Source organism: Trichosurus vulpecula, chromosome 7 (assembly GCF_011100635.1).
Source record: "Trichosurus vulpecula isolate mTriVul1 chromosome 7, mTriVul1.pri, whole genome shotgun sequence".
Taxonomy (NCBI): domain Eukaryota; kingdom Metazoa; phylum Chordata; class Mammalia; order Diprotodontia; family Phalangeridae; genus Trichosurus; species Trichosurus vulpecula.
In genome coordinates this window covers 15,586,351-15,614,329 of record NC_050579.1, presented here as the reverse complement: position 1 = coordinate 15,614,329, position 27,979 = coordinate 15,586,351, and the positions used below count along the sequence as shown (strand labels likewise).

The following is a 27,979-nucleotide window of genomic DNA, read 5'->3' as shown; positions in this document are numbered from 1 at the left end:
ACCTGTCTTTTCAGCCCTGATGGACATCCCTCCGAGTCCTGCCCTCTGTGGTGCCTCCCATACAACATGATCTCTAGTCTCCAGACCTTTGTCCCAGCTGTGTCAGATACCTGAGCCAGGCTCTCTCTACTTCCTTGGCCTTTCTTCAAGATGAGCTCAGACCTCCTCTGCTGCACTTTTATCCCCTGATATCCAGCATCCCTCCACCCAGACTCCCTTGGATTTAGCCGCTCCAGGCTGATTAACTTCACACCCGTGTTGAATATGTTTCAATATGTCCTTGGTGTCTCTCTGCACGGAACGTCAATGCTTTGTGCCAAGGGGCTCATGCCCTGCACAGGGTCAAGCCCAGGGAGCTGCTTAATCAATGCTGGCTGATGATCACTTTTGCTTTCCCAGTGGCACACAAGCTCCCTACAGGCAGGGCTCTTTCATTTCTGCCCGTGTCTCCTGTGCCTAGCACGGTGCCTGGGACAGGTGTGCAGAGTGCTGAAAAATGACGTGTTGACTGGAAGGGTGGAGAGGAGCCACCCATTTCATTTCATGGCTCAGTTCAGGCTGCAGCTTCCTTGAGATCTTTCCTGAGGACCCCCAGTTGTTTGTGTCCTTGTCCGCCCTTCCCCAAATAGCCAGTGTATGTATTTTACATTTATCTCTGTACACGTTCTATTTTTCGAGCAGAATGTCACTTGTCGTCGAGTACAGGGACTGTTTTGTCTTTGTCTTGACAGCCTGGCACATAGCAGGTGCTTCATAAATGCTTGTGGAATTGTACTGTTTTTGGATGGGGGGTTGTGTGATGAGGTAAAAAACCAGACCAGACGGCTTCTGGGGTCCATCCTCGATTTACTGCCCTGCTTGCAGTGTGAACAGATGCCAGTATTTTCTCACATGGCCACAACTGTCCTTCCAAACTTTCCATGAGACACAGGATCCTGGCCATACTGGTTAACTTTCACATGACTGTGAGGCTCCCACCATGGAACCCAGAGGTAATAGGACACTTGCGCCCCAGCTCCAGGAGGTGGGGGAGTCTTCACTTCTCTTGTCTTAATGTAACTGACCACCTCAGCAAAGTGATTCATCCCCTGATATTCATGAAAAATAAATTCTACGGCTTCAATGACTCCCTCAGCAGAGGTGGGCAGAATGGATTTCATAAGTGGAGATCAACAAGAGCTAATGATAATTGAGAATGGAAAGAACCATTTGTCTTTCTGGCTGAGCTCAGTAAGTGCACAATGCCTGTGCCGGCCTCAAACCATCGAATAAGGAAAATGCCAGGTGGATCTCACGGCTCCATCACGAGTTACTGCCATTAAGTGCCCAGGGAGCTGGTGGAGGAGGGGTGGGCTACACGTTCTTATTTTGTCATTGTGTGGGTGGAGAAGGCCTCATGGTGCCTGTAATTGGAGTGAGGAGGCCAGAGTCCTTCTCTAAGGACAGACCGGCCCTCCTGTGGGAATGACAAGCTCATCCTGTTACACAGACCACCTTCTCCATTAGTCCCATCTGCCTGCTTAGCTTGAGAGCTGCTGCCCCAGGATGACGATCTGGGCCAGGACTGAATGGGAGGACAAGATCGTCCAGCTTGCTGAGATCCCAGAGATGCCAAGCTGCGCCCATCCTTGAAACGTCAATCTTTCCCCAAGGACAAACTCTGGCCATGGATCCAGCAGGACCTCTGAAGAGTCACAAGGAACATCATATAACCAACCAGCAATGGTGCGGCGGAGTCCGAGTATTTCTCCACCCCTCCCCTACTTTATAGATGAGGAAACTGAGGTCTGGAGCTAGCCCACTCTCCCCTGTGCTGTGCAAGGTCATGTGAGGCTGGAGAAGGAGGCAAACCAGCCACGTGACAAGAACAAGACAATGATGGATGGCCAGAGGGTTGGGTTGGTATTCGAAAATGAGTCAAGAATGAGAAGAGAGCCCCCAGGCCCTTGGGAAGACCCTCTGTGAAGAATTTACAGAAAATCATGCCAAGATTCACATGGCCTGAGCAGGCAGAGAAAGCAGCCGGGATCTCCTTGCCCCAAGGAGACACAGCTTCCTTCATTCAATACTTTATACTGTGAGGCAGTACAAAGTACCTACAATGTAAACACAAGCTAGTCTCAGGGATGGACAGGTGCTGACAACTGGATGCATGTTGGGGGGGCGGGAGGGTTAGCGCAAGAAAGACCTGGCCTACAGGTGTCCCAGCCTGGAAGAAAGCCAAAGGCAGAGTCGAGGAAGTCCTGAAGGATGGCCCATACAAAAGCCTGAGGGTGGGAGATGGAATGTCCTGGATGGAGAACAGGGGTCCAGACCTGGCTGGGACAGGTAGTCCATGGAGCAAGCACACCAAATGAGATGTGTACTTTGGGACAATGAAGGAATCTGCTTTATTTGATGATGAATTTTTAAAAGGTTTTCTTTTTTATTATGATTCAGCTAGGGGAAGGAGACAGTGAAGGGAAGGGAAATAAAGACTCATGAATTGAAAAAATTATATTTAAGAAAGTAACCCCAAAAGGTTCTTGTTTAATGGACTGTCTTCATGGTTTTCAGGATATTAAAAAGAAAAAAAAACCCACTGAAACTCACCAAACTACCAATTTTTTTAGTAGCCCTAAAATGATATAAAGGAACATTAGAAAACTATGTATCAAAAACTACGTGGGGCCTGAGTACTATTCAGATACCTACTGCTGTGCAGATTTAAATCCAATGCCATGTAAAACAATACAAGATTGAAATAAAGTTCATCAGTATCTAGCATGATGGGGAACAATAATGAGGATACAGAAATAAGAAGAAAAGTATTTTCCTTTAAATAAGTAATTGTGCCTCCACCTGGGGCTGTGACATACACATTGTTAGACTGTACAAATGTCAATTTACGTGGTTTTCTGACCATGAGATCCTTGTCCAAGATGCTGAAACAAGACTGGAGGAAATGAAACCCACCGTATGGACACATTCAGAGGAGACGAGATAAGAAGCCTGACTGACAGAAGGAAGGCTGCCTTTGGAGAAGCAGATGAGGAAGCTGGTGGAGTTGGTGTCACCGGCCTCCCAAAGCTAACCAAAAACACTGTGTCATGGGATCCTTGGTAGTCTTTCAGTGCTCATGGTCAAGACAGGCAGCGATACCACAGTGGAGACAGCTGTAGCTGACGTCCCTCTTGGAGGACTGAACACAGAAATGTTGTGAAGAACTTGACCAGATGCTACAAAACATAGACCTTTACATTCAGAGAATTCAATGAAAAAGTGGCCACATGGGATGATGAAGGGAAGAGGAAAGCGCTGGATGTGGCACGCGGTAGGTGGTGGGAGACAGTGGAATGATTTTCAACGTCTCTCCAAGGAGGGAAGATGTCAAAAGAATGCAGAAGATCAGAGCACTGTTAACAATGACGATGATAGCTCATGTTTACATGAGATTTAATGCATGCAGAGCACTTTCCATATGTACATGATACACATACAGATGTGTGTGTGTAGCACAACATATAATAATAGCAGCTCCCTACCATAGTTGCTTTTTGCATTTTGCAAACCCTCAGGTGCTACAGAAGTGCTGGCCATATCGCTGGTACTGGAGAGAGCCCAGATGATGGTCTGCTGTCCACTAAGAACCAAAAGGCCTTGAGGAAGCCCTGTGGCCCCAAGGGAGACACCCTATGGAAGAACCGGCACAGGAAGACCCCCAGAAGAAGAAGGCCCAGAGGGGCCGAGACCTGAAATGGTGGGTGGAAGTAGAAATGAATCAGGCACATTCATGGCACAACAAGAAGACGGTTTTCTTTGGAGCAGAGAACACATAGGTTTTTGAGACGCCGCTGATGCAAAGGTTGAAAAGTTAAGTCAGGCAGAGGCACTCAAGGCCAGCTACCATTTCAAGCAGGGAACAGCTCCACAAAATGGGCTTTGATTAGTCTGACAAGGAATGCAGGGGAGAACCTTAGGCAAGAGAAGGCTTACCAAGCCTATCCCTTACAACAAGCCTGGGAGCCAGGATCATAGAGGGCAGTGTTGGAAGGAACCATGGAAATCACCTGGTCCCCAGTGGTCTTAATGTTCAGCACTCCTGCTCCTGCTTTGGGTCCCTGGGCTCCTGGTCGCCAAGAGTTCTCCGCTTCTGCTCTGACCCAGACCCTCACACCGCAGCTACTCCTGGTCCATCTTCAGCCTGTCCTTTCCAATCCATCCTCCATGCAGCTGCCAGAGTGATTTTCTTGGAGGAGGTTGATTATGGCACCTACAGCCTCCCCTCCCCACCAATCCTACTCCAGGGGGTCCCTACTGATTCTTACAACAAATACTTCATCTGTGAAAAATATTATACTATTTTATATCATTTTTAATTTCAACCAGACCCAGAGCCTGAATTAATGAGTAACTGGATGAAGATCCAGGACCTGGGCTTCTTTGTTCTCTCTAAAAGTTTGCTCAGGAAATACCCTTACCACTGTCAACAAGACCAGATTAGACTGACCTAAGGACATTCTTATCCCTGTTAGCCATTAAAGGATGAGACCCTAACCCCAAGAGAGACTACCTCGCTTAATATTAACTGACTTTTGTCAACATTCTTTACAACCCTATTCCATTAAGGAAAATCCTCTTCTTGTATCATGGTTAAACATACATGGGGGTCTTAAAAAAATCAGGTAACACAGGCTTGCTGGGTCTGCTAAAATAACGTATATAAGTTTTCTCATTCCTTTGTTCAGACAGCCAGAGTTTATGCTCTGACTCCTTGTACGTACAAGTAAGCTAGCTTAGCTATGCTTTAAGGGAAAATAATAAACAACATTGATTTTTCTATCACCCAGCCTGTTTGCCTCCTTCAACCAAACTTTCAGGTTTAACACATCTCGTGCTCTTTTCATTTCTATTCTTTGCATACAATTTATAATATACGTGATTAAGAGTACAGTACCATATGCATAACATTTATAACAAAGGGAGCATCCACATGTTGGAGGGGGTACATTTAGAAATGTAGATGCTCCCCCCTCAAAAAAAGGTCTGGAGAGCCCGGCTTGCATTGTCCTCGATACCTCTGCAAGGGGGAGGCCAGACAGGCCATCACTGCAGATGTAGAGGGCTGGGTTGCTTTGATTCCCACACATCATCAGTCTAAGGCACCAGAAGCAGACTGCAGGACTGAAGGAATGGAGCCTTAGCTCCCCCTCCCCTTCATACTCCCCCCTTCCCCAGGGCCCAGGAGCAGAGCTCTCGAATTAGCAAGCTGTATGTGCAATGCATGAATGCACGAAAGGGGATGAATGTAATGGGCTTCCCAGCTAGGAGAGAAGACAACTTTCCCTTGGATGGAAACCAAGGCTTTGTCTTCCAAACCCAGATGACCCATCTTCTAGCCGAGCACCTTCCCAACAAGCCCAGGGAGTCCAGATGTGAAGACTCAGAGGGAGGCCAAAGGAAAATCACCCTCCGGAAGCTCTATCTGCCTCTTGCTCAGATCTCTCATTTTCTCTGCATTGTTCAACTGAATGTGATTCTGATAAAGGACCTGGGAGTGCAGGCTGCCCCCTACCCACTACTGCCTCAGGGGCCCACCCCCAGGGAATGGCTCACAAAAGCCACAGTTCCAGTACCCAGAAAAGCTCCCTCCCAAAAGGGGAGGACAGGATGGTGGCTGTTCTCTCTTCCTTGGCACAGCCCTCTCCCCCTCAGCCTCCCTCCATCCCTTTGTATCCCAGAGCTACACAAAGGACTTGGGCATCTGGATGCAAATCCAGGGAGAGCTGAGCAACCCTCCAGGGGGCTCCTCTGAGAGGAGCAGGCTGGGCTGGGGGGTCCAGCCCTGCTTTGGGGAGCAGCTGTCCCAGGTCACAGAATTGGAAGAGGATGGGAGCCCTTTAGAGTCTCAAATCAGGCAAGAAATTTGCTTCTGGAGGCTTAGTTACTTGCAAACACCCAATCCTTTTGTGTGCAGATGTTCCCCTAGTCTTTGTAGGTCAATTAATTTGCCAGCTCAATTATTTGCATTAAGCAGGATAATTCTGGTAACATAGATGTGGCCCCAGAGAGACCAGTTGGAGAATTCAATCTGAGGCTTAGAGTTCCTTACTGATATTACTTAAGGAAACATAAGAAAACCAACCCTAAAGCTTGACCACAAAAAAGTGGTTGGTGACCATTGAGTCAAACCCATAAGCACAGGGATTCTGGTCCCCTGGTCCCCAGCATAGTGCCCAAACCCACAGCTAGGAAAAGCCAATGGAGTTTTGAGAGAATCTGTGGAGGGGGAGAAGGGGATGGGGACCAAGAGAAGATTCTATAATGGCAGAGGAAGCTCAGGGGAAGCGTCATCTGCTTCCCAGCTGGTTTCCTGTATAATTCGGATCAAGGCTAAGGGAGGCCCAGGTAGAGATGCTGAGGCCTGAGAGGGGATGAAGGAGGTACAAGGGATAAGGAGAGTGATTGACAGGCTGTGGGGAAGGAGGGGGAGGACACTGATTGAGAAGAGGAATGAGGAAGGCCAGAAGGGGAGCAGGCTAGGGAGGGAGGTGACCAGGATAAAGGAAAGAGAAGGCTGTAGGGACAGTGGGGCTCCTCCAAGTACAATTCTTTGAGGACACAATCCTGAAGGGGCCTGATGAGAGGGGAAAACAGGGAGGCAAGTGAAGACTGCCCATGAGGTCTGACTTTAAAAGGCACCCCACCCTCCCTAAGCCAAGGCACAGAACAGCCATTGTCCAAGAGGAGGAGGGCAACTTCAGGGAAGTAGGAACCCAGTCACAACTAGTGGAGAATAAAGTGGGGTCTTGTCTAAGTCACATGTTTACAATGGAAGTAACAGTGAAGCAAGGTTACTTTTTGGAAGCCCCTGGGATCATGATCCTTTCCTGCCTTGAGTCACAAGCTGCTCTGGCCCCTGTCTACAGGACACTAATGAGTTCTGATGAGTGGGCTGGATGGGAGATGCTCATGGCATCCCACCTCAGACCATAACGTTCTAGGGGACATTCTGATGTTTAAGGTCACTTTCCAATTCAGGCAGCATCTGGCAAACTCTCAGATTGAATAGAGAAGACAAGGCGGTGCTGCCTGGAGTCTTAATTCCATCCCTGCCCCTCTATCCAGACTATTTAAAAATCAGCCTTAGCAGAAGAGACAAGAGAAGGCAGTCTGAACCATGTCTCTGAAACAGCCATTTATGGTGGTCCAAACGAGTGAATTTGGATGGCCTATGAGAACAGGGGAGGTTCTGTGCTCATTCTGACATGAGATGCTTCAGACAGTGCTGGTCTGGCAGTCAAGCAGGGTGCTGGGCTTCAATCCTGCCTCTTACCACCCCCATCTAGGTGACTGGCCATAGGCAGAGTTCATCCCTCTGAGGCCAGGGCATAACAAGGGGGTGGGAGGACCAAGGGAGACCCTGCATGGAAGCACTTTCTAAACCAGGTAACTGGCTCTACCGAAAACATGACCAGTAGCAGAGCAGCCATCCTGCTGAGTGAGGCCTTTGCAGTGGGACACCACCAGTCGATTTGCACAATATATTGGGAATGCAGCCAGGTTCCCCCCAGGACAAAAATGCATTCAAAGACAGAGATAAAACCCTCTTTGGCTGATCTGCCCCAGCCTGAGCTGGCCCTATTAGTGAGGTCTGAGGGAACCAACACACATACCTTGGGTCAAGAAGGCTCCTCAGAAACTGGAAAAGCAAAAATGGACTCTGAGAGGGAAACAAAAAAAAAACAAATAGAAAAGCATTAAAATCAAGTATATGATCAGTCGGTCAGCTAGCAAAAACTCATGGAGTATTCTGCCTTGAGGCTGGCACTGTGAGGCAGGCTTGTTGAGGGTCCCAATGCCAAGGTTCCCACCCCTTGCAAAGACAGAGCTTCAGGAAGCTCTTGGGGATCTGGCCCCATCTCTTGAGGGCTCCCAGGCAGCTTAGAAAGTATAGCAAGGCATCACTTCCCCTCATCTCCTCCTCCCTGCCATGGTGAATCCTGCTTGGCCAAATCCAGAGGAGGCTGGTGAGCGGTGCCCAGGAGGGCCCCAGCAAAGATGGCTCTGCTCCAGCACCAACAGTATCGCCCCATCTTGTTGGGCCAAGAGGCACATGACTGTACTACAGTGGGCCTAGTGGAGGGCCAGCACCCTTGAAAAGAGTAAAGTTAAGCCAACAGTCCTGCCCACAGTGACCAACGACCCCTCTCCCATGGCTGGGGACTGGTTCTAGGGTACCACAGACTGAAGAATCAGCACATGACCTCCAAGGCCCTAGGAAGGCCCGGCAGAAAGCCTTTTGACTGGTTGGCTGGTTTTCTCTCCGACACAGGCAAAGGCCTCCCAAAAGGCCTCAGGAAAGAGTTCCTGGCAATGCTCCTGTGTGATCCTGTCCCTAATGGGGTGTGGGGGGCACCAAGATGTTTTATCAGACAGAATTGAGTGTCCAGCTGTTGCCTGCTGCTCTGGTGGGAGGCAGCTGGAAGGTTCTGGGGACACTGGGGCCCCAGAAGGGGCATGGTGGGGTGTGGGGACAGACCAGGAAAAGCTCCCCATGCTGGCTGTAGGAGCATGAAACTTCTGGGCTGACAGGGGGCAGGCCTGCTCTGCTGAGATCACAATGCTTCAGGAGGAACTACTCCAAGAGAAGCATTCCATGTTCATCTCTAGACCCATGATGAAATGGAAATGGGAGATGTCAACAGAAGTACAGTGGACGATGAAGGAATCTGCAGGCCTGCTCCATTGGTTAACGACTTCCCCTTGGCAACCACAAAGCCCCTAGGCACCAGCATGACCTGGGACTGTGGGAAGCCAGTAACTGAAGAAGAGTAAATTCCCTAAAAGTGAGGGGGCAAGACTGGATTAGGGACTCCTAACCCTAGGCCAGAGACTCCCACCCCCCCGCCCCCGAGAGGTTTGTGCATAAATTCCAGGGGGTCTAGGAACTTGGATGGGGAAAAATGACATTCTGAGTTTTACTAATTTTGAACTGAAATCGAGCATTTCCTTCCAATAGTTAAAAAATGACTGTGAGATGAGGTCCCTACGTTTGCCCGGACCCTGCCCCAGGGGTCCACCCCATGAGAAAGGACAAACTAGCTGCCATGTGCTCAACTGACCCACCCAAAAGACATGTCTTCCTTCAGCAGTTGTTTTCCAAGGCCCAGAAATCACGACTGCCAGGAGGCTTTGGTCTACCTGGTGCCCTGCTCCTGCTCCTTCCTAGGGAGGAGCCGTACTCACCTGGAGTTTGTGAATGACGGCCTCCACTTGCCCAGAGAAGTGGGTGGCCACCAACTCTGCTGCCTTGCAGGGGTTCAGAGACACGAGCTCCTGGATAAGGAGAGAAAACACTCAGTGTCACTTGAAGATTTACAGCAGAAAAAACCCTTCACAAGCCAGAGGTCTAAGCCAACCCCATGACCTGATATAAGCTGCACAGGGCCTGGCCAGAGACCCCCAGGTGTGCCATCCCGGGCAAGGAGAAGGTCAGGAATGGGCTCAGCTGGAAACCCAGAAGGCAGCAGAGGAAGCCAGGGATCTGGCATCTGGGCAGGGGCTCAAGCTCTGGCTTCTCTGAGAACAGCTGAAATCAGAGCAGAAGCAAGAAAACTGGCCAACTCCCCAAAGTAGTTCATGGGATCCCAGGGTCACAGACTAGAAGCAAAACTACCCTGAGAGTTCACCTCATACCCAACCAGGTGGCAAAGATGAAGAAAGATGGGGTAGTTAATATTGGAAGGGCTGAAAAGAGGCACACTAGTGCTTTGTTAGTGGACCTACGATCTGGGCCAACCATTCTGGAAAATAATTTGGATGTATGCTAACAAAGTATCTACAATGCCAACCAAGTGGGCCAGAGGATTAGGGCTGGTCAAAGAGGTCACACCGAACAGCCACAAAGAACAGAAAACAAAGCAATGGACTGTTACTTTACTGTATGAAAAAGGGGTTATGATGACATAGAAGCACACGGGAAATGGAGCAAAGAACCTTTTGCCTGCATCAACAAAACACCTGAAATGCCGTGCTGTGAACACGAGCATGGCCAAAGAGAAAGACGAGGCACAACCCCTCCCTCTCCTGCAGAGGACATCAGGCTTGGGGGAGGAGGCGGTTACTGCGGGGCACAAGGGGCAGCTCTCCAGGCCAGGGGCAGATTGGGAAAGGCAGGTCATGTCAAAACCAATGACGTCAATAACATCTTTTAAAAAAAGATTTAGAGCCAGAAAGGACCTTTGAGGTCACTGGGTGCAGCCTCTTCAACTGACAGAAGCAGAAACGGAGATGCAGAGAGGTGAGTGACTTGGTCACACAGGCAAGTGGCAGAGCTGGGAGCAGACGGGAACAAGATGGAAGGAAAGGCAGCTCAGTTAATTCATTTGACAAACCCTTCCTGAGCACAACAGAGGTGATGACTTCAAGATCCCTGCTGTGAAGGAGATCACTTTGGGAGGCCTTTCTAGAGGAGGCAGCACCAGAACAATGAAAGGCTGACCATACCAGGCAAAGGCAGAACCAGGACAGAAAGGAGACAAGGCCTGGACGATGGGACATTCTGAGGGCCTGGAGGGAGCTGTTGAGAGGCCTCTGGGGCCTGTGACGTGGCTGTGACACAAAGATGAAGGCTTAGGATGCCCTTCTGAGAGGAGCGGGGTCAGATCTTCTGAGGGACTAAGGGACCTGTCCGTGTTCAGCTGCCACATAAAGGTCAGGGCTCCGCGTTGGAATAAACAAATTTGCACTTGCTGGGCTGAGGGGCCAGATCTCACCCTTTAGAACTGACTAGGAGACAAGGCACAGTTCTAAACCTGGCTGAAGCAGCCACAACAGGACCATGTTGGTTGGGAGAAGCTCGGCACTTCTGGAGAAAAAGGCCCAGGAGCTGGGGCTCTCAAAGGTCAGGATGAGTCAACAGCGAAAGGTCTGACTGAAGAGCCAAGAAAGCACAGGGTACAGACCCAAGGGCGACAGCGCAGCTTTTTCCTTGGCCCTTGGGGGCATGTTTGGGGAAGGACTTCGACAAGCTGGAATTCATCTATCAGAAAAGCTGGGCACGCAAAGGTCACTGGAAGGAATGGAAGAGAAAAGGTGCCCCTGAAGGGCCACAGAAGGGCCGAGAAGAGACATTTGACCCGCTTTCCTTGTTAGCAGCTCGTTCCAATGAAGAACCTGGAGACGACTTGGCCTTTGCCAAAGTGGGATGGACGATGTGGAGGAACAGGAGGCTTCCCCCAGGGTGGGGCCAAAAGATCCCTGACTGAGATGTCCTGAGCAGGCCCCAGGACGGCTGGACACCATGTCTGATCCCTTCCCTCTCCACTGTTCTTTCTGGCACTTCAGGCAGAGTGAATTCACAAAGGCAGGAATGCACAGTCTGTTTAAAAACTGTCACATGGTCCACTTAGACCAAAGTCCTAGATGTGGGAAAGGAAAGAGGATGAGCCAGGGTGAAGATACAGGCTGGAGCTGGGATGGCAGGAAACTACTGCAGGTTTCTAAGAAGGAGGGGCACGTAATTAAAGCTACTTTTAGGGAAAGCGGGCAGTTACCAGCGGGGCTGGGGAGGATGCAGGAGAAGAGTGAGTGGGGATGGCACAGAAAGCGGAGTGCAGGCTGGTGATAGACTCGAGAGGCTCTGTAGGCTGGGAAGTGGCAGACACGACATCCCCATCTCAAGCCTGGGAGATGGTGGTACCCCAGCAGAAACAGGATCAGAGGGAAGAATATGCTCCTGGGCAGAGTCAAGTTTGATCTGAGATGCCCCCGGGAAAGCAGGGCAGGTGGGGTCTCTGACGTAGAACTGGGAGTTGCCCCAAAAGACACCATTAGTCAAAGCCATGGGAGTGAATGTAACCCTGAAGGGGAGTAGGGAAGGAGCAGGACTAAGAGAATGCCCTCCAGGAGGGCGGGTCAAGAGAAAGCCCTCCAGGAGGGCGGGTCAAGCGCCAAGTGCCACCAAGAAGTCAAGGAGGATGGAGCTTGAGAAAAGACCATGAGGCTGGGTGAGCAAGAGGATGTCATTAGTGACCTCTGAAGGAGAGAGACAGAGAGAGGGAGAGGGAGAGGAAGAGAGAGAAGACAGGGAGAGAGGGAGGGAGGAGGCCGGATGGCAAGGAAATGAGCAGATGGCGAGAAAGCCGAGGCAGCAAGTTCAGGCTCCCCTTGAGCAATCCGGTGATCAGCAGAAGGAGGGAAAAGGCGGATGTATGGAGGGCACTCCTGTGTTACAGGAGGGGACGCAGGCAGGGCTGCTAGCGGACGAGAGAGCCCGCCAGAGAAGAGCAGATACTCAATACTGGATGCAGAGGGGCATGAGGTCTGGAGCAGACAAGAAGGGATTTCAAGGAGGAAGAAAGGAGGCGGTAGTCTCAAGGGAAGGGAGGGCCCTTCCTCTTGGTGACCTGGGTGAAGTCTTGAGGGCGGCAAAGATGGGTCCGATGGCCATGGTCCTGACTGAACATGTGATGAGGCATTTTTTTTTTTGGAGGGTGGACTTGCCCATGGTCACACAGCTAGTAAATGTGTCAAGTGTCTGAGGCCGGATTTGAACTCAGGTCCTCCTGACTCCAGAGCTGGTGCTCTACTCACTGCACCACCCAGCTGCCCCTGACAAGGCATTTCTTAGGTGCTCAATGGGTACAAGGTGAGGTGGAGGGCTTGAGTCATGGTGAGCAGTTAGCAGAGCTGCTCTGAGGAATACGGCAGAGAGGACGCCATGGTGGCATGGCAGGAGATTAGATCAGCTAACCCGAGGTGGGAAGCGTGGGCTGGGCGGTCTGTGTGATGTGGGGGACGAGCCCCAGCACCCCGGGGCCGATGGCCTGGGAGATGACAGAGAAGGGGACTCGGAGGTGGTGACTGGGACAATGGGGCTTGTCACAATCAAACACTGGTACAGTTTGAAGGTTTGCTGTCTTATCAACAGCCTTGTGATGAAGGCAGGGGAAGCATCATCTCCATTTGAGAGACTGGAAAGCATGGCTTGAAGAGCCCATGACCACCTGACCGTGAAGCTCGGGGCCCCCTGATTCCAAGTCCAGTGCACTAACTATAAGGCCACACCACCTCTCCTCCCGATGGCGCAGTTCTGGGGGGTGCAGCTGCACTGGGGGGTACAAGACGTGGGGAGGCTTGGGAGCTGAGCCCAGGATGTCAAAAAGGCTCCCAGCACAGACACACGAGAAGGACGGCAGGAGATCGACCCTGATGGGTGCTAAATCCCTGGGAAAGCTGGAGCTCCATGCCAACAAAGATGGGGAGACAGCAATATGGGTGGATGGCAGGGACTTTGTGATGGCTCCTGTTTGGAGGCAATGAAGTGGCCCTTTGGACAGAGCATTGGCCTTCCTGGGCACAGAGAATATCTGAGTTCAAATCCTGTCTCAGATACTTGAGTGGCCCTGGGCAAATCATTTAACCTCTCTCAGACTCAGTTTCTTCATCTGTAAAACGGGAATACTAGACTGTCTCTCCCAGGACTGTTGGGAGGGCCAAATGAAATTTTAAAAATCACAATACAAACGCTAACAATTTAAGTGTTGTTGCTTTTAAGGGATTGTGGGAACAATGATCTGGAGGAGCAGGGGGACCAAGTTTTGTGAAGCCTCTTGCTCGATCACCTTGCTGGATTGTCATCCAGAACCCTTTCAGCGGGAGAGGGCTGTGGGAGAAGCGGGAGGGACCCCTTCAGATACAGTGACCAGAATCCATGGAAATGGGTGAGATCTTTGCGGGGGCGGGTGGTGGAAAGAGAGCCAGAGGCTGGGCAGTGGGTGTGGCAGGAGCGGGAGGCCCAGGCCTGGAGTGGAAACAGTGACTATTTAGGGTCAGCAAAGAAGAGACCACAACGTGAGTGAGAGGGAAGCAGGAAGGGAGAAGGTGCTAGGCTTGAACTTGGCTGCTCTAGGACATGGGAGAATGCACTGGGCTTCTGGCGCCTCCTGGGGACCTTGGTACAAAGCTGGGCTGGCCTTGCTTAGATCATAGTGACCACTCATCCGGAGGTGTGGTCTGTTTGGTGGCAGAGCTGTCTGCTGGGAATCCTGCCTTTGGGGTACAGGAGCCTCTTGAAATGTGACCCAAGTGGGGCTGTTGTTACAGGGATGCTCATCCGGCAGGCCCGGCCCCTCCCTTGGGGCTGAAGACCCTGCTCTGTCTCCCCCATCTTCCTGTAACGCCCCTAACCCCACCCTGCCCCCTCCTCAGAGGGCTTCTGGGAGCCTCTGCTGGCCCTTCCATGCAATGGGGGTCTCAGCTCTCCTCTCCAGCACCTCTCCCCCAGAATGATCTCTCCTCAGTACCCGCCTCAACCTGAGCCTGGATGAGCACGGCTCAGCCTTATCTCCTCTCCAGCTGACTGCGGGAGGTTGCCACTTAGCTTTCCTGCTAACAACACAAACCAGCAACCTCAGGCCTTGCTTCATCACTTTCTTCCTTGAGCACCTTTGCCATCTCTAGTCAGCTTCACGATCTTCTGCCCAGAGTTGGCTCTGAGTCTCTCTGGTTGGGCCTGAATAAAAGAAGCTGCTCAGGGAGCTCCGGTTGGCTTTGGACAGATCCTTCCCAAGTGGGCTCTGCCCCACCTTTTCAACTTCATGTCCAGCTACTCTGCCAGAGCTAGCCTCTTTTCCTAAGCCAGGCCATCACTTCCCCCCTCTAAACTTTTGTTCATGGTATTCCAGACACCTGAAATCTCGGGCAAATCCTGCTCATGTGACAGCCCAGGTTCAGTCCCATGTCTTTCATGAGCCAAGCACAGCACACAGTAGGGAGTGCTGGACGTACTTACTACGTGCAGAGCGCTGGGAGGACTAGGCCTCCGGTCAGAATGACTTTGTTTCCCTCTTTTTCTTTTCAGTGAGGTTAGTGGGAGGAAAAGAAAACAAAAGCTGCTAATTAAACAATAGAATTCAATTATAAACTAAACCAAACTACTGGGGGAGCTGACCAGCCCCTTCAGCCTCTCCCAAGTTAGCAGCAAGGCCTCCACAGGCAGAGTGGACACTGCCCAGAACCAGAGGCTTGGGGTTTTTCAGACACCCACGAAAAGTCTGCAAACACAGGCTGAAGTAAAAATAAAAACAAACATATTCAGTGACCCTGTCTGGTGTGTCTGAAATGGCCTTAAGAATGAGGATGTAAACAGGCCCGAGCTGCTCTGTGCTGGCTAGGACTAAACAGCGCTTCTAGAGTCCACTGTGGGAAGCCCAGAAAGCTCGGTCCTGACTGATTCTGGGCCAGGGGCCCCAACATTTCTTAGCCAAACCAGGATGATTGCTAACCTCCCTCTTCCTATGCCCCGATGACAACTTAAAAATAGTTACCCTGCAGCTACCTTGCTTTTGGGATGCATGAGTGTATAAATCCAACCCTAACTCTGGGAAATGGGAAATGGGAGCCTAATCTTTAAGATTGCCCTCATGTGGGCTCCAGAACCCACACTGAATTAAAGGGGTCTTAAGCCTGTTTCCTCTCCACGCCTATAGCAGCAAGACCCCACAAAGCCCTGGTGTTACCCTCCTCATGGCTTCTGCCCCCAGAGATCTTACAGCTATTGGCCGTTTTTAAGGCGCCAGTAATTAATAAGGCCTTGGTTAAATAAATTTGAGCAGCATCGAATGACATTAAGAAGCTCAAAGGTGAAAAAAAGTGCAGATTGAGGAGAAAACAAAATAGCCAGTTAGCAGAAATGACTGTGGTGCAGAAGAAACAATTCCTGCTTCTCCAGCACAGGCTTTTTGCTGAGGAATTAGTTTTGCTGGTGATTAATTCATCTCGAGTCATGTTAGGCCTCTCCTTCATTCCAGGCACCGCCAGCCCCCACCACAAGTTCTGTAGTGCAAATAGCGGGGCCTGTGGTCCGCAGAGCGAGCGATCAAGTAGGTGAGAAGGCCGAGAGAACCTGCCGAGCAGCCACAAGGCCTATTGGAGCCTGCGCTCACTCAGTGATAAAAATGATCCTACAGCTTTCTTGGGAAAGCAGCGCAGGCCAGTGGCTGATGCTCCACAGCAGGGTTAGGAAGACTAGAATTCAGATTCTACCCCACAGGGGGTGATCTTAAGCAAAGAACTCACTTAACCTGTCTGGGACTCTGTTTGCTGACCTGTACAATGGGGTAATAGTAGCGCCCACCTCCTAGGGCTCTTGGGACAATCAAACAAGAAAACACAAGTAAAGTGCTCTGCAAACCTCAAAGCCCCACCTAAGTGTCATCATCGTCATCGTCATCAATATTTACAGAAACCCTGTAAGAGGGCGGACAAAGAATTCTTGTGCCTATTTTATAGACACAGTAAGAGGCAGAGATGGGACTTGAACCCAGACCCAGCTCTTCCCATGGGCCACTTCTCCAAAGTTCAGAGGAACAAGAGTCTTGCTGGGCCTTCGTGTCCAGAGATGCTGTGGCTCTTTCTGTCCTAAGGAAGGACTCTCTTTTCACTCCACGCAGGCCCCTCGCTCGGAGTGGACAAGTGAAAAGGGGCGGCTGCTCACTGTCCTCTCACCGACGTGTCCCTCAAGAGGCTGCTCACACGTCTGTCCGAGCTTTGGTCTCAGACAGTCTCTGGGCCCTTGATTGGAAGTGGCACTTTTTGAAGCATCAGGGCTGGCTTGTCCCCAGGGAGAGCCCTGCTGCTTCAAAGGAAGAGTGCACAGTTCGCTTCAAATAAGTCACCTGAGGATATCCCTATCCCTGGACCCCGACTGCCCCAAGAGCACGAGAAGCTCTGAGGAGAGTCATTCCTGAAAACAGGCCTTGTCTGCCATCTCTGCTCAGGAAGGTGAGGACGGGGTGGGAGACCCCACACGTGGTGCAGTAGTCTCTCACAAGAATTTGGAACTGCTGGTTTCTGAAGCATGTCAGGTTCTGGGCCCTCAAAGACTGACCCCAGAACTTCTTATACACTGTCAGTGGCAATTCACCACAGATGTCTGGGGCCCCAGTGAGGGTCAGGCAGCTTCTCAGACCCCTTCTGGACCTTCCAGAAAGATCCTGCCTGAAGGGAGCTCACTGGGCCGAGCTCCCCCAACTCAAAAAAACACTTGGTGCTGGGGCCAGGGAAGTGCCCAAATTTGTGACTCTTCTTCTCACCAAGGTCAGAGAAATGGCCCCACAGAAAAGAAACCTGCTATGGGGAGGATGCAATGCTGCCCTCTTGGTCAAGGCTTCCTGAGCTGCCCCAGGGGAAGGTGGGGACGATTTCCATGTTTATTCCCAAAAATGATCCAGAGGCCAAGGGGGAGCTGGGAAAGAAGTGTGTGGGCATCCAGGATAGCCCACAGGGACAAGTGATTCTGGCTTTGTAAAGGACACATGAGTGACCTTGAGAGCATGATAGCAAAAGGAGGAGATGTGATAGAATGAAATCTGCCAAGACAAAGTGGAGGGAGTTATGACCAGCAAGGGCACAAAGAGCCTGGGGAAGTGGGCCGTTGCTGACCCAGATCTAGGCCCGCCTTACCTCGATGTGCAGCATGGCCTTCTGCCACACGGACTGCTTCTCCTCCAGGCTGTGCCCAGGAATGGACAAGATGTTATGAATGTAGTTAAAGACCTCTTCCTGAAAGGGGTACAAAAAACTCGCTCAGTTCCTATTAAATACCTGTCAAAGCTTAGCTTATGGTCCCCTTTGGTGACTGGTCTCTCCCCTGCTGCCACCAAAGGATTTCCAGGAAAGGGAGATCTGACCATGACAACCCCCAAACACCGGCAGCTCCCACTATCTCCAGGATCAAACACAAACTCGCCTTCACCACTTGGCCCCCCTTCCTTCTTTTCTGGTATTATTGTGCTCCCCTCCCCCCACACTGCCTTTCTACCTCTTCCTCATCCTCGAGGCTCCATCTCCTGCCTCTGGGCCTTTCCCTTGCTGGCTCTCCATACCAAGAATAGAGCCCTTGAATGGCACACCTCCAGCCAGAGCAGTCAGAGGCCTGGGGGCCATTGAGAGAGGCTTTTGGCAGGAGCCTGGGCATGGAAAACTTATGTGTCTGACAGCTAAGGACCAGCTTGGGCCTGATCATCAGCAGGGCTGCAAAGAATGAGGAACTGCCTGGGCCACAGAATACACTTAGACTGTCTATGGAGGGGCTGCAATCAGCGTCGTGGGGAGCACCCTCGTTAAGGAACTCCCGGTGCCCAAAGTATGGCGGGAGATGGTGTGACATGGGAAATTCTGTTCCATGTTTGATGAGCAACCCAAGGTCCTGAGGAGGTCCTGAGGAGGTCCTCATGGCTGAACGACTCTACCTGCCTGAGTACAAAGGTGACATCGTCTAGGGAAATAAAGGCCTCTGAGGAGAAGGAAGCCCAGCACTCTCTCTGCTCACCTCTCTCAGCGGGTCCCGGAGGTAGCAGTCAATAATCTTGTCGTACTGGTGTCCTCGTTCATACATAAATTCACAAATTTGGTAGCTGAAGACAAGAAGAGAGGCAAGTGGGTCCAGTGGACACTCACTGCCTAGGGTGAGGCAAGTGACAGAGGGCAGGTGGGGAGAAGGGGGGGATTTCTTTGGTTAAATGCAGGAATGGCTGTCATCAGAGGGCCCTGCTCACTCCTACTGGAAGGGTAACACGTGGCCTCAGAAAGGGGACCTCTGTAGGGATTGGTGAAATGTTGGGCAGCAGCAGCTGGACAGGTCTCAGGAAAAGTGCAGACAGTTCCTCCACTAACAGCGCCAAGAGCTCCCAATAAGCTTCCTCTTCTCAGAGGATTAAAGCTGGGAAAAGGCAACGCTTTATGACCGAGGCAGATATAAACAGTAGGATAAGAACGTCTGCCCTATGGTCTGCTTCATTAGCAGCATGGTCCTTGGACAGCCAGACAGCCTTGGAGTGTTCCAGAAGACCTGGGTTCAAATCCTGTTTTTGACAAAATGGCCAATAGTGTGTTGAAGGAAAAAAAGATCTGTAACCCCAGGCAGATCTCTCAGGCCCCCAAGTGGGTCTCCAAGATTATAAATTATAGATGACTTGCTCAGCTACATTAGGGAAGGGAGGTTCTGTACCGGGGCCCCCAGGGCTGATAAAACCACAGGTCTGAACCCTTTCTTGCCAAAATTAAGTTGGAGTGACTCCTGAGAGTGATTTATGGTAAATGCCAAGGAAACATCGGGCAGAGATTTTACTTAGCACCTGAAGGCTATGTGACCACCAGGCCCATGCAGATGTGCCCAGGGCCCTTGGCTCTATGGCTATATTTGAGGCCAGGAACTTCATGTGCTGGGACGGTTCTGAACAAAGGGCCTGCTGCCTCAGACTTATTGTGATTATTCTGATGGTCTCACTGTCTAAACAATCATCTCCTCCAAGATCAAAAGAGTCGGCAGGGCATCGATAGAATGTGCTTCAAGCCAGGGAATGGGTGCTGATGCCATCTTGGCATGACTCACAACTCGGCTCTCTCGGCCATCCGGATGAGCCGGCTCTCCTCAAACTGCACGATCCCTCCAGCCTGGAGCAATTCAAGGAGGACCTGGAGATGTTGCAAAGAACGGTCAACATTTTCACTTTGATTTTTACTCCTTCCCCCCTCCCCCCAAGCTCTGAAGAGGGGGGCAGCCCATGGAAACGATCATGAATCCAGGAAGGTCCACAGAAGGAGAGAGTTCATTTGGCTTCTGGCTTGCTTTTACAGACACAAGGGAAAAGACATCTCAGGCCTAACACCACAGTGCTGACAGTATGATATTTTAGTTAAAAATTCTAAAACTGAAGTGAGCACCTCTTTTGATTTGTAGGGAGCTAACTTGTGGGGAAGGCCCAGCTGGATAGATTTGCACACTCAAGACATGACCCTGGCTGCAAATGACCCCGTCCTAGCCAGTCCATGAGGGCAACACTCCACCAGACTGGCTCTCCAGGGAACTAAAAATACCACTAGACACCATAGTCTTCCAAAAGGCAGATTTATTCCAAGTGTTTTTCTGCCTTCTTGTGACCCAGCACACCTTTGGTGAGTGTGGACTCTGCTTTCTAGAAAGATGGGATGCAAAGACTCCAATGCAGTCCTCAGTATGAGAATTAAGAAGGTACTAAGAGTGGGTGCCAACCCACTGCCTAATGAAAAGCTATCTTTAAACAGGCCTCATAAAGTACAATTAACAAGCACTAGGCCAGGATCCTGCAGGTGAGGAAGTCACTCCTTGGGTCTTGGACACTGCAGCTTTTGCGATGTGGTACCATCATCTGTGGGGATGTGGCACCATCATCCATGGCAGACACGAAGCACGCTCCAAACAATTCTCTGAAGCCCCTTCCCTCTTGGATTAACCATGCAGCCCCATGCTGGCTGGCTATGACACCCATCACGGGTGATGCCCTAAGAGACTGTGTGGGAAGCCCGTGCCCTGGGAGGCATCCAAGGATCTGGGTGCCAGTTTTGGCCACCACTTACTAGTTTTATGTCCTTGGGTCAGATAAGATGTCCCTTGCAGTGCTCACATTTCCTGAGTCTGTGAATCTTTTTCCAGGCTAGCTTCATGTTTCCTGTTTGTCATTTTTTTCCCTTGCTGCTTTCTCCAAAGTGCCTGAGCTCCCCACCCCTCAAGCCCCACATCTCCCTAAGGAGGCTGCAAGGGAGCCTTAGGCTGGGCATGTGAAGAGGTGTAGCTCTAGGCCTTGTGGGTCTCCCTATCCCCCAGCTCATTGTTGGCTTCATGGGCCCTCACAGAAGATCTCCATTTAACACAAAAAGTTCTTTGTTCACTTCTTTTGAGTGAGACAAGCTGTTCTGCATTGGTGGTGGGAGTTTCCATCCTAGGAACTCCCTACAATGAAGAAATCACAGATCTGGATCAAAAATTCAAAGGAAGAAAGCAGAGCCTGTGGCCTGCAGAGCTGACTATCAGAGGCTTGCCGAGCTCTGCCCTTCCAGAGGCTTGGGGACTGGAATGACCCAAGTCTCTTGAATTCCAAGGTTGACCTTGGGATACCAGCAACATGGGCCCCTAGGCACTTCCCTCCCTCTCAGTGCCCTCAGCTAAAGCCACGACTGCCTCTGGTTACGTCATCTTGCTTCCCAAAGTTCAGTTAGAGAATATTCTAGAGTCCTACCTGCTGCCTCTCCGAGTGCCGGGAGTCGTCATCGGGGCTGCAGAGGAATTCAAGGACCTGGCTCGAAAGAAGACACCTTCACTAGAGACTGGCCCACGATGCCACAGCCATAGGAATCACTTCCCGCTGGCCTCCAGCTCCCCTCCCCTCCTGCCAGTCTCTGCTCCCGGGTACCCCCATGGCCAGCTGGAAGGACAGACTCTCTACATAAACCCTGAGAGGAGCTGTCGGCCTGAGCAGGCCCGATTCATGCAGACAATTTAATTTCTGCCTGAATCGTGTTTTCCCTGCAGTTTGGAAATGTCCTGAGTAGTGATAAGAGCAAAGGCTTCTCAAATCTAACTGTCAGGCTCTGGGCCTCCTCAGTGATGTGAGGGGCTGCCCAAGAGCCTGTCTCTGACATTGCTCCTCTTTTCCCATTTCTTCCCCAAATGAGATAAGGCTTTTTTGTCTCTGAAAAGCTCAGGCCAGGAGAACTCCGTTGACCAGGACCTAGTTCCACCAGGATGGGCAACCAGGAAGAAAAGCTCCTGTTCTCAGAAGTACTATTGCCTACTCTGGAACTGATCTATACTAGAAAGATCCTCTTTGTCCAGTCTCACAACACATTAAGGAATATGGCCCACTGAGCAATTCTGAAAGCCAAGGAATAGGAAAAATGTCAGTGCCCAGCTGGCTCTAGCAGTCAGACTCACGTACCTGGTCAAAAAGCGTCCTGTTCACAAAAAGTGTATTGTCAGGCTTGGCCAGCTGTCGGGCAAGGAAGGTGAAGAGACACCCAACTTGGGAAGGAGTAAAATCTGAATTTTCCACCATGACCTGATGAGTGAAAGGACCACATATGTTCACTGTACCACCTGGCTTGCCACAAATAACACATATTCGAAAGGGAAGACTGCCTCACTGCTGCAGGTCTGCGATGACATTTTTTATTAACTATGTGAAGACTGAGCTGACCACCAGTATGGAAAGGGGCCCAAGTAGAGTAAGGCTGCATATGCTAAGTGCTACAGATGTTTTTAGCCCTAAATCTATGACCCCGTGAGCCTAAAAAAGAAGACAGCCAACCCAAACAAGCAATGGGGAAGGACCTTAAAGCAAGTGGGCGCACACCAGCCCCATACCCACTCTTTCTGTTCATTGGCTGGCCGAGGGCCCAGACGGTGTGTTGGCTTCTCCAGCCACCTCACCATCGACCCGCCTCTGGGAGCAGCTGTAGGCTACAATCATCAATCTGGGTGGGCTGCCGTGTCTCATCCACCAAATGTCTCCAACTCCCTCGTTGTAGCCATGACCCAAAGGTAAAACAGAGGCAATGTTCTTCCACCAAGGCCCATATGTGTGTGGGCCCTGGCCTCTCCCACTTTCTTCCTTCTCCACTGGTACCCTCTTTTCTCAGTGAGGAGCATCAATGGGATACACCCACCTTTGCTTCTAGTTGGGTTATCTGAATGCCTTTATTAAACAGAGCATTGGCGTGTTGGCTAATTACTCCCAATGGAAGCCTGACATTGCTGAGCTTGGGGGGAAGATGGGGAGAGGCTCGTAAGCCTCTCACTTGCCTTTCTAACTCATTAAGACAATTTAACAGAGAGAACCCAAGATATTCTGGTCCTGGGCCTGGCCACTAACTAGCAATGTCATTTTTGGCAATCATTGAACATCTGAACCTTGGTTTTCTCATCTATAAAATGAGGGGTTAGATTCGACAAACCTCATGATCCCTGCCAACCATAAGGCCTGTGATTGCTGTGAAGGTTCATGCTCTGGCTGCCTTTCTCCCCTCTTCTTCTGATATCTGAATGGTGGGGAGCAACAGAATGAGGGTTGGACTTAGGAGTCACGGGGCCTAGGTTCAAATCCGGGTTCTGCCATTTCCTCCCTGGGTGACTCTGGGCCAGTCCCTGGACCTCTCCGGGCCTCAGTTTTTTCATCTGTAAAATGAGAAGACTGGACTTGACAGTCTCTGAGCTCCCTCCTAGCTCTACAACAGTGACCCTCTGATCTAAGTTCAGTTTTAGGCCTTCCAGGGGTCTATCATTGACCTGGTTCCAAAGAGTTCCTGGCATTTCCATCTGTCCTCAAGGGTCTCCCAGGCCCAGTCTATCTGTTTATTATACACATGTGTGAGAAATGATTATTAATAACACCACCTTGCAAGGAATTTAATCTAAGGTAGGGAAGACCATCGTGCTCTACTCAAGCTTGGGTGAAGACAGATCCTTTTGTCTAGATAGGCTGGGAGTAGTCTGGCATAACTGGGGGTAGTCTGAATAGAAATAATCTCTCTGTGTAAGGGTCACTCTCAGCCCCACTGATCACCTGCTGTTTCACCACATGATGGTCTTTGGGCTAAGAGAGACAGCCAAATGACCTTCCTTTTATTAATAACCTGCTGGCCTTATTAATACAATGATTAAATTACCCAGAAACTAGGTCTCTTAAACCTTTTTTAATGTCACATATGGGTCTTTCCAGATGATTCTCTTTCCTTAAAAAAAAAAAAAAACAAGCAAAAAAGTAGGAAACTTCCACCTGCCTGAGCCTTCCCTCTTCCTTCTAGCCTGAATGACTCTCTTTAAAATATTCCTATTCAGAAATTCCTAACAAACACTGGCATTTCCAAGGCAATTTCCCACTGGCTCTCAACAAACACTGCAAAGTACTAAAGATCATGCTTTTCTCACTGGTATGGAAGCTCCTTAAAAGCAGGAATTGAAAAAAAAACAAAAAAAAACCCACCCCCACCAAAATCCTTTCTCCTTCACACACAGCAGGTATTTGATAAATGCTTGTCGAATTCAGTTTTAACCCAGAAATCCACAGGGACCTCTCTATTCAGAGACCCTCTGAGATGGAAGAAGCCTCAGAAGCCACCACTTCTGACCTGCCTCTCACCCAGAATCCACAGCCAGTGATGACATTGTTTGTGGTTGGCCATATCTGCTGGATTCCCTATAGGACAACTTCAAGGTAGAGGCTTATTTCTCAGGAAATCCAGCACAACATGACTACATTTTTAGGTTCTTCCTCACATCTAATTTGCATTCCTGCTCTGCCAACTCATTTTCTCCTAAAATACTCCTAATAGAGACAAAAAATTACCTGCTTGCCCTACAACGATGCAGCCTTCTCTCTCCAAGGTACCTAAGTCTGGGTCTTCTCCCTTCCCCAGGGGGTCTGATTTCCTAAATCTCATCATCTCCTGTGGTCTTCTTCCAGCTGATTCAGATACCCAAAATGAGAAGGCCCTTCTTCCTTCTAGGATTTCCAGGGACAAAGACAGTGCTGCTACTCATCAGCTGGGTGACAACTTCCCTGCCCCAGTCCTCAGCTAGAAAGGAGCAGGTTGGACCAGACGACCTCGGAAGACCCTTTCAGCTGAGAATGGATGCCCCTACATCTGCTACTTTTTACTTGCAAGGCTGACTTGCAGCAAGCATAGGGCACAGGACCTGACCACCTGGTGGCTCATCTCCAGAGCTATGTGGTTATTGATTCTTCTGTCTGGCCCGTGACCTCCACTGCACTGAACTGACCTGTGCGTGTCTGGGGTTCTCACCAATAGATGTGGCTCAATCAGTGCAAATCTGGGGAAGCCACTCCCAGGGTCCATGCTGGAGCCGCCAAATAAAGCAGCAGCAGCAGCAGCAGCAACATCTCTTAGGATGGCATGCCGGTGGTGGTACTCGCTGGTGTGCATTATCACGGGAATGCTGTTGAGCTCGGCTCTTTCTGGCTTCCCTAGCATGGTAAGGAACTTGCACTGATTGCCTATATTCACTCTGACCATTTTCCCCAGCTAATCACGGCCATTTTAAACTCCAGCTGTCTCAAATTTGTGAGTCAACTATCTCTGACTTGGGGTTAGTTATGAAATCACCGCCATTTTCCATTTCAATCCTCACCTCACTGATGATGATAATGCGTCCAGAACCCAAGGTCACAAATATCACCCAATCTGTCCCAGAATCAATAAGGAAAGGGACTGAAGGAAGCTCCCCAGGCTGCACAAACTCGGAGCTCTTGGTCAGTGAATGCTACGTGCCCAGCACTGGCTCAGACGCTCCAGAGGAGGTGGCTTCACCCTCTTCCAGAACAAGCAGAGCATTTAAACCCCCCCAAATCACAGGCTCGCTGGGAGGCTGCCATGCTCCCATTCTGCCCAAGAGGGGCAGAGGCTCTGCCTCCTCAGTGCAAAGTGACAAAGCACATCTCTTTCCTCTCCCGCCTCCTGCACCCCTTTCTCAGGCTGGCTGGCATCTCCAGGCCTCCTCCGATCTGGGCCTTCCTTTAAAAGCCAGTTCAAGGCTCATCCTCCACATGAGGTTCTTCCTGCTTTCCCCAGCTGCTAGGGCCTTTCTCTTTCCCAATGACCTTGTATTTGTTTCTGCATCCATTCTGGATATATTTATAAATGAACAGGAGAGACTGTAAGCTCCTTTTTTGCATGGTGCGGTCTAGCACATGGATTCATAATGTGGTTTTGTGGAAAGAGCACCAGCCTATGAGTCATAGGACCTGGATTCTAATCTGGCTCTGCCATTTTCTAGCATATGACGGTAGGCAAACCATTTAATTCAAGACTCTGTTTCCTCATCTGAAAAATGGGGAGAATGATTCCTGACTTACTCATTTAACACTAGTGGGCATTTATAGAGCATCTGAAGGTTTGCAAAATGCTATACAAATATTATCTCCTTTGATCCTCAGAGCAACTGTGGGCCCCTTTTATAGAAGAGAAAACTGAGGCAGAGAGAGGTTAAGTAACTTGTCCAGGGTCGCCAGCTAGTGTGTGAGGTGAGATCTGAACTCCGCCTTATTGACAACAGGCCTGGCGTTCTATTCATGGCACCACCCAGCTGCCTCTGTTCCCGTGAGGATCGAACGAGAAAATGCTTGTGGGGAGCTCTCTGAAAATGGAAAATCTCTGTGGCCAAACTAGGGCATTAAGAGGCTAGTGGGAAGCAGGTCTGGTCTCTTCCCACGACAGGGTCAAGAAGACAGACCACTCATCCCCTTCGTACAAAATCCTTTCTAATCCTTCTAGACATGGGGGAAGTTCATTCTATCGCAAAGGGATGAGCGTCAAAAAGAAGCCCTGGCTCCCGCAGGATTATTAGCCAACGGCCCAGCGGGGACCAGGCAGACAGAAGGTGAGGAAATCGTCTATGCAGGGACTAGAGTGACAGCTCAGGTCTCAAAATAGCTCCTCACCCAGCTCCAGGCAGACCTGGATGGGGATGGTCATCTCCCTTCCTTCCTAATCAGCTGGCACACGTCATCTGGGAGCCTTGGTGACACCCTTGACAACCGCAGAGACTGGCTCGTCAGGGATGTTATCAGCGCCTAATTGGGTTCCTCCAGAGTAAATCTGAGTGAGCAGATGGGCTCGCCAGACCTGGCAGCGGCCAGCACCGACTCTGGACCTCGCAGGTGGATGCTCACCTGCAGCATCGTCAGATATATCCCAAACCTACTCGCCTTCAGCAAGATGTCCACGATCCGCTGCTGGTATTCCAGAGCTTGCTTGTCATTTTTAAAGTCTTCAAAAGTCTACAAAGGAGAAGGAACGCTCTCCGTTACAAATCGCTAATTACACATTTCCTAGGCAGCCCCACATCATTCCCTGGAATAACTATAAATAAACGGCAAATAAGTTCACAGACAAGATAATTATCCCTCTATGCAGCTTCTCTTTGTAAACAGGCTTAATGAGCATCCACTGATACGGATGGCACGGGGAAGTCTGGAGCACGCGATTCTGCATGAAATTCTGGGACTTTTCCTAGTAAATAAAGCTATAAAAAGAGGGCAGAGAAAAACACTAAGGAGAAGGAAGCAGGAGGAAGAAAACCATCCCCAGGGAGAGAGGGAAGCTGGGACGATGGGGGCATCACCGTCCCCTCCCTCTTGAGCTGCCTTTGTAGAACCAATGTGTACATAGGCCCCTTTTCAAAGGCTGCCACCTATTCTCTACGTAGGGCCACTGGGGGCACCACAGGGCACAGAATGCCAGGCCTGGAGTCAGGAGGACTCGAATTCAAATCCAGCCTCAGACATGTATTAGCTGGGCGACCCTGGGAAAGTCACTTCACCCTGTTTGCCTCAGTTTCCTCATTTGTAAAATGAGTCGGAGGAGGAAATGGCCAACTGCTCCAGTATCTCTGCCAAGAAAAAGCCAAGTGGGGTCAAGGAGAGTAGAATGGGACTGAACAACAAAATTCTCCATGTTATCTTGGACTCCTAGCTCTTTGCATATCGTCTCCTCCATTAGAAGGAGATCTCTTTGAGGGCAAGGTTTTGTTTTTGTTTTTATCTGGATCCCCAGAACTTAGCTCACAGCTTCATACACAGTAAGCACTTAATAAACGCATGTAATTTTTTCTCTTATTTTTCTTGCTTTTTTCTCCAGAACATGGCTAAAGCACAAATATGTTTTACAAGACTTCATATGTATAATGGGTATGATAATTCTTGACTTCTCAATGGGTGGGGGAAGGGGTAGAGGGAAGGAGACAATTAGGAACTCAAAATAAAAATTCAATTTAAAAAGTACAAGTTGTATGACCTTCCTCTCCTGCACTCCTGGCCCCAGCTCAGGATGTCAGCTCCTTGAGGTGCAGGATTGCTTTTCATTTGGTTTCTGTATCTTCAGAGTCTTTCACATGCGAGGGGATTAGTAAAAGTTTGTTAAAATGAGCTGAATTAGATGGTGCACAATTTGGGAGGATTTGGGGAGAGAAAGAAAGAAGAGGCACATGCCCAGCAGGCATCCAGGCTCCACAAGTTAAGGGTGATTACGGCCATTAAATACAGCACATTAATTGTCAGGGAGAATGACTTCTGTGATTTCCATGACAACCAAGAAAAGGTGACATTGGAGACATTCCCCAAAGTTGCCATGGTGAAACTGTCCAGGTTCTAAAAATCTTCTG

At 50.1% G+C, this 27,979-nt stretch overlaps 1 protein-coding gene across 3 annotated transcripts in view; it reads right to left on the bottom strand.

Annotated features, from left to right (window-relative positions):
* VPS8 (VPS8 subunit of CORVET complex) overlaps positions 1–27,979 on the bottom strand; it is a 179,838-nt gene that overhangs the window by 60,838 nt on the left and 91,021 nt on the right. For all 3 annotated transcript variants that reach the window (XM_036767391.1, XM_036767389.1, XM_036767390.1), the window contains 8 exons: positions 26,526–26,597; positions 21,741–21,860; positions 21,042–21,098; positions 19,379–19,461; positions 18,317–18,401; positions 17,449–17,547; positions 9,229–9,318; positions 7,656–7,702 (listed from right to left, as the gene is read on the bottom strand). In XM_036767391.1, the coding sequence (XP_036623286.1) occupies positions 7,656–7,702; positions 9,229–9,318; positions 17,449–17,547; positions 18,317–18,401; positions 19,379–19,461; positions 21,042–21,098; positions 21,741–21,860; positions 26,526–26,597 (653 nt within the window). The remainder of the gene's footprint in view (positions 1–7,655; positions 7,703–9,228; positions 9,319–17,448; positions 17,548–18,316; positions 18,402–19,378; positions 19,462–21,041; positions 21,099–21,740; positions 21,861–26,525; positions 26,598–27,979) is intronic.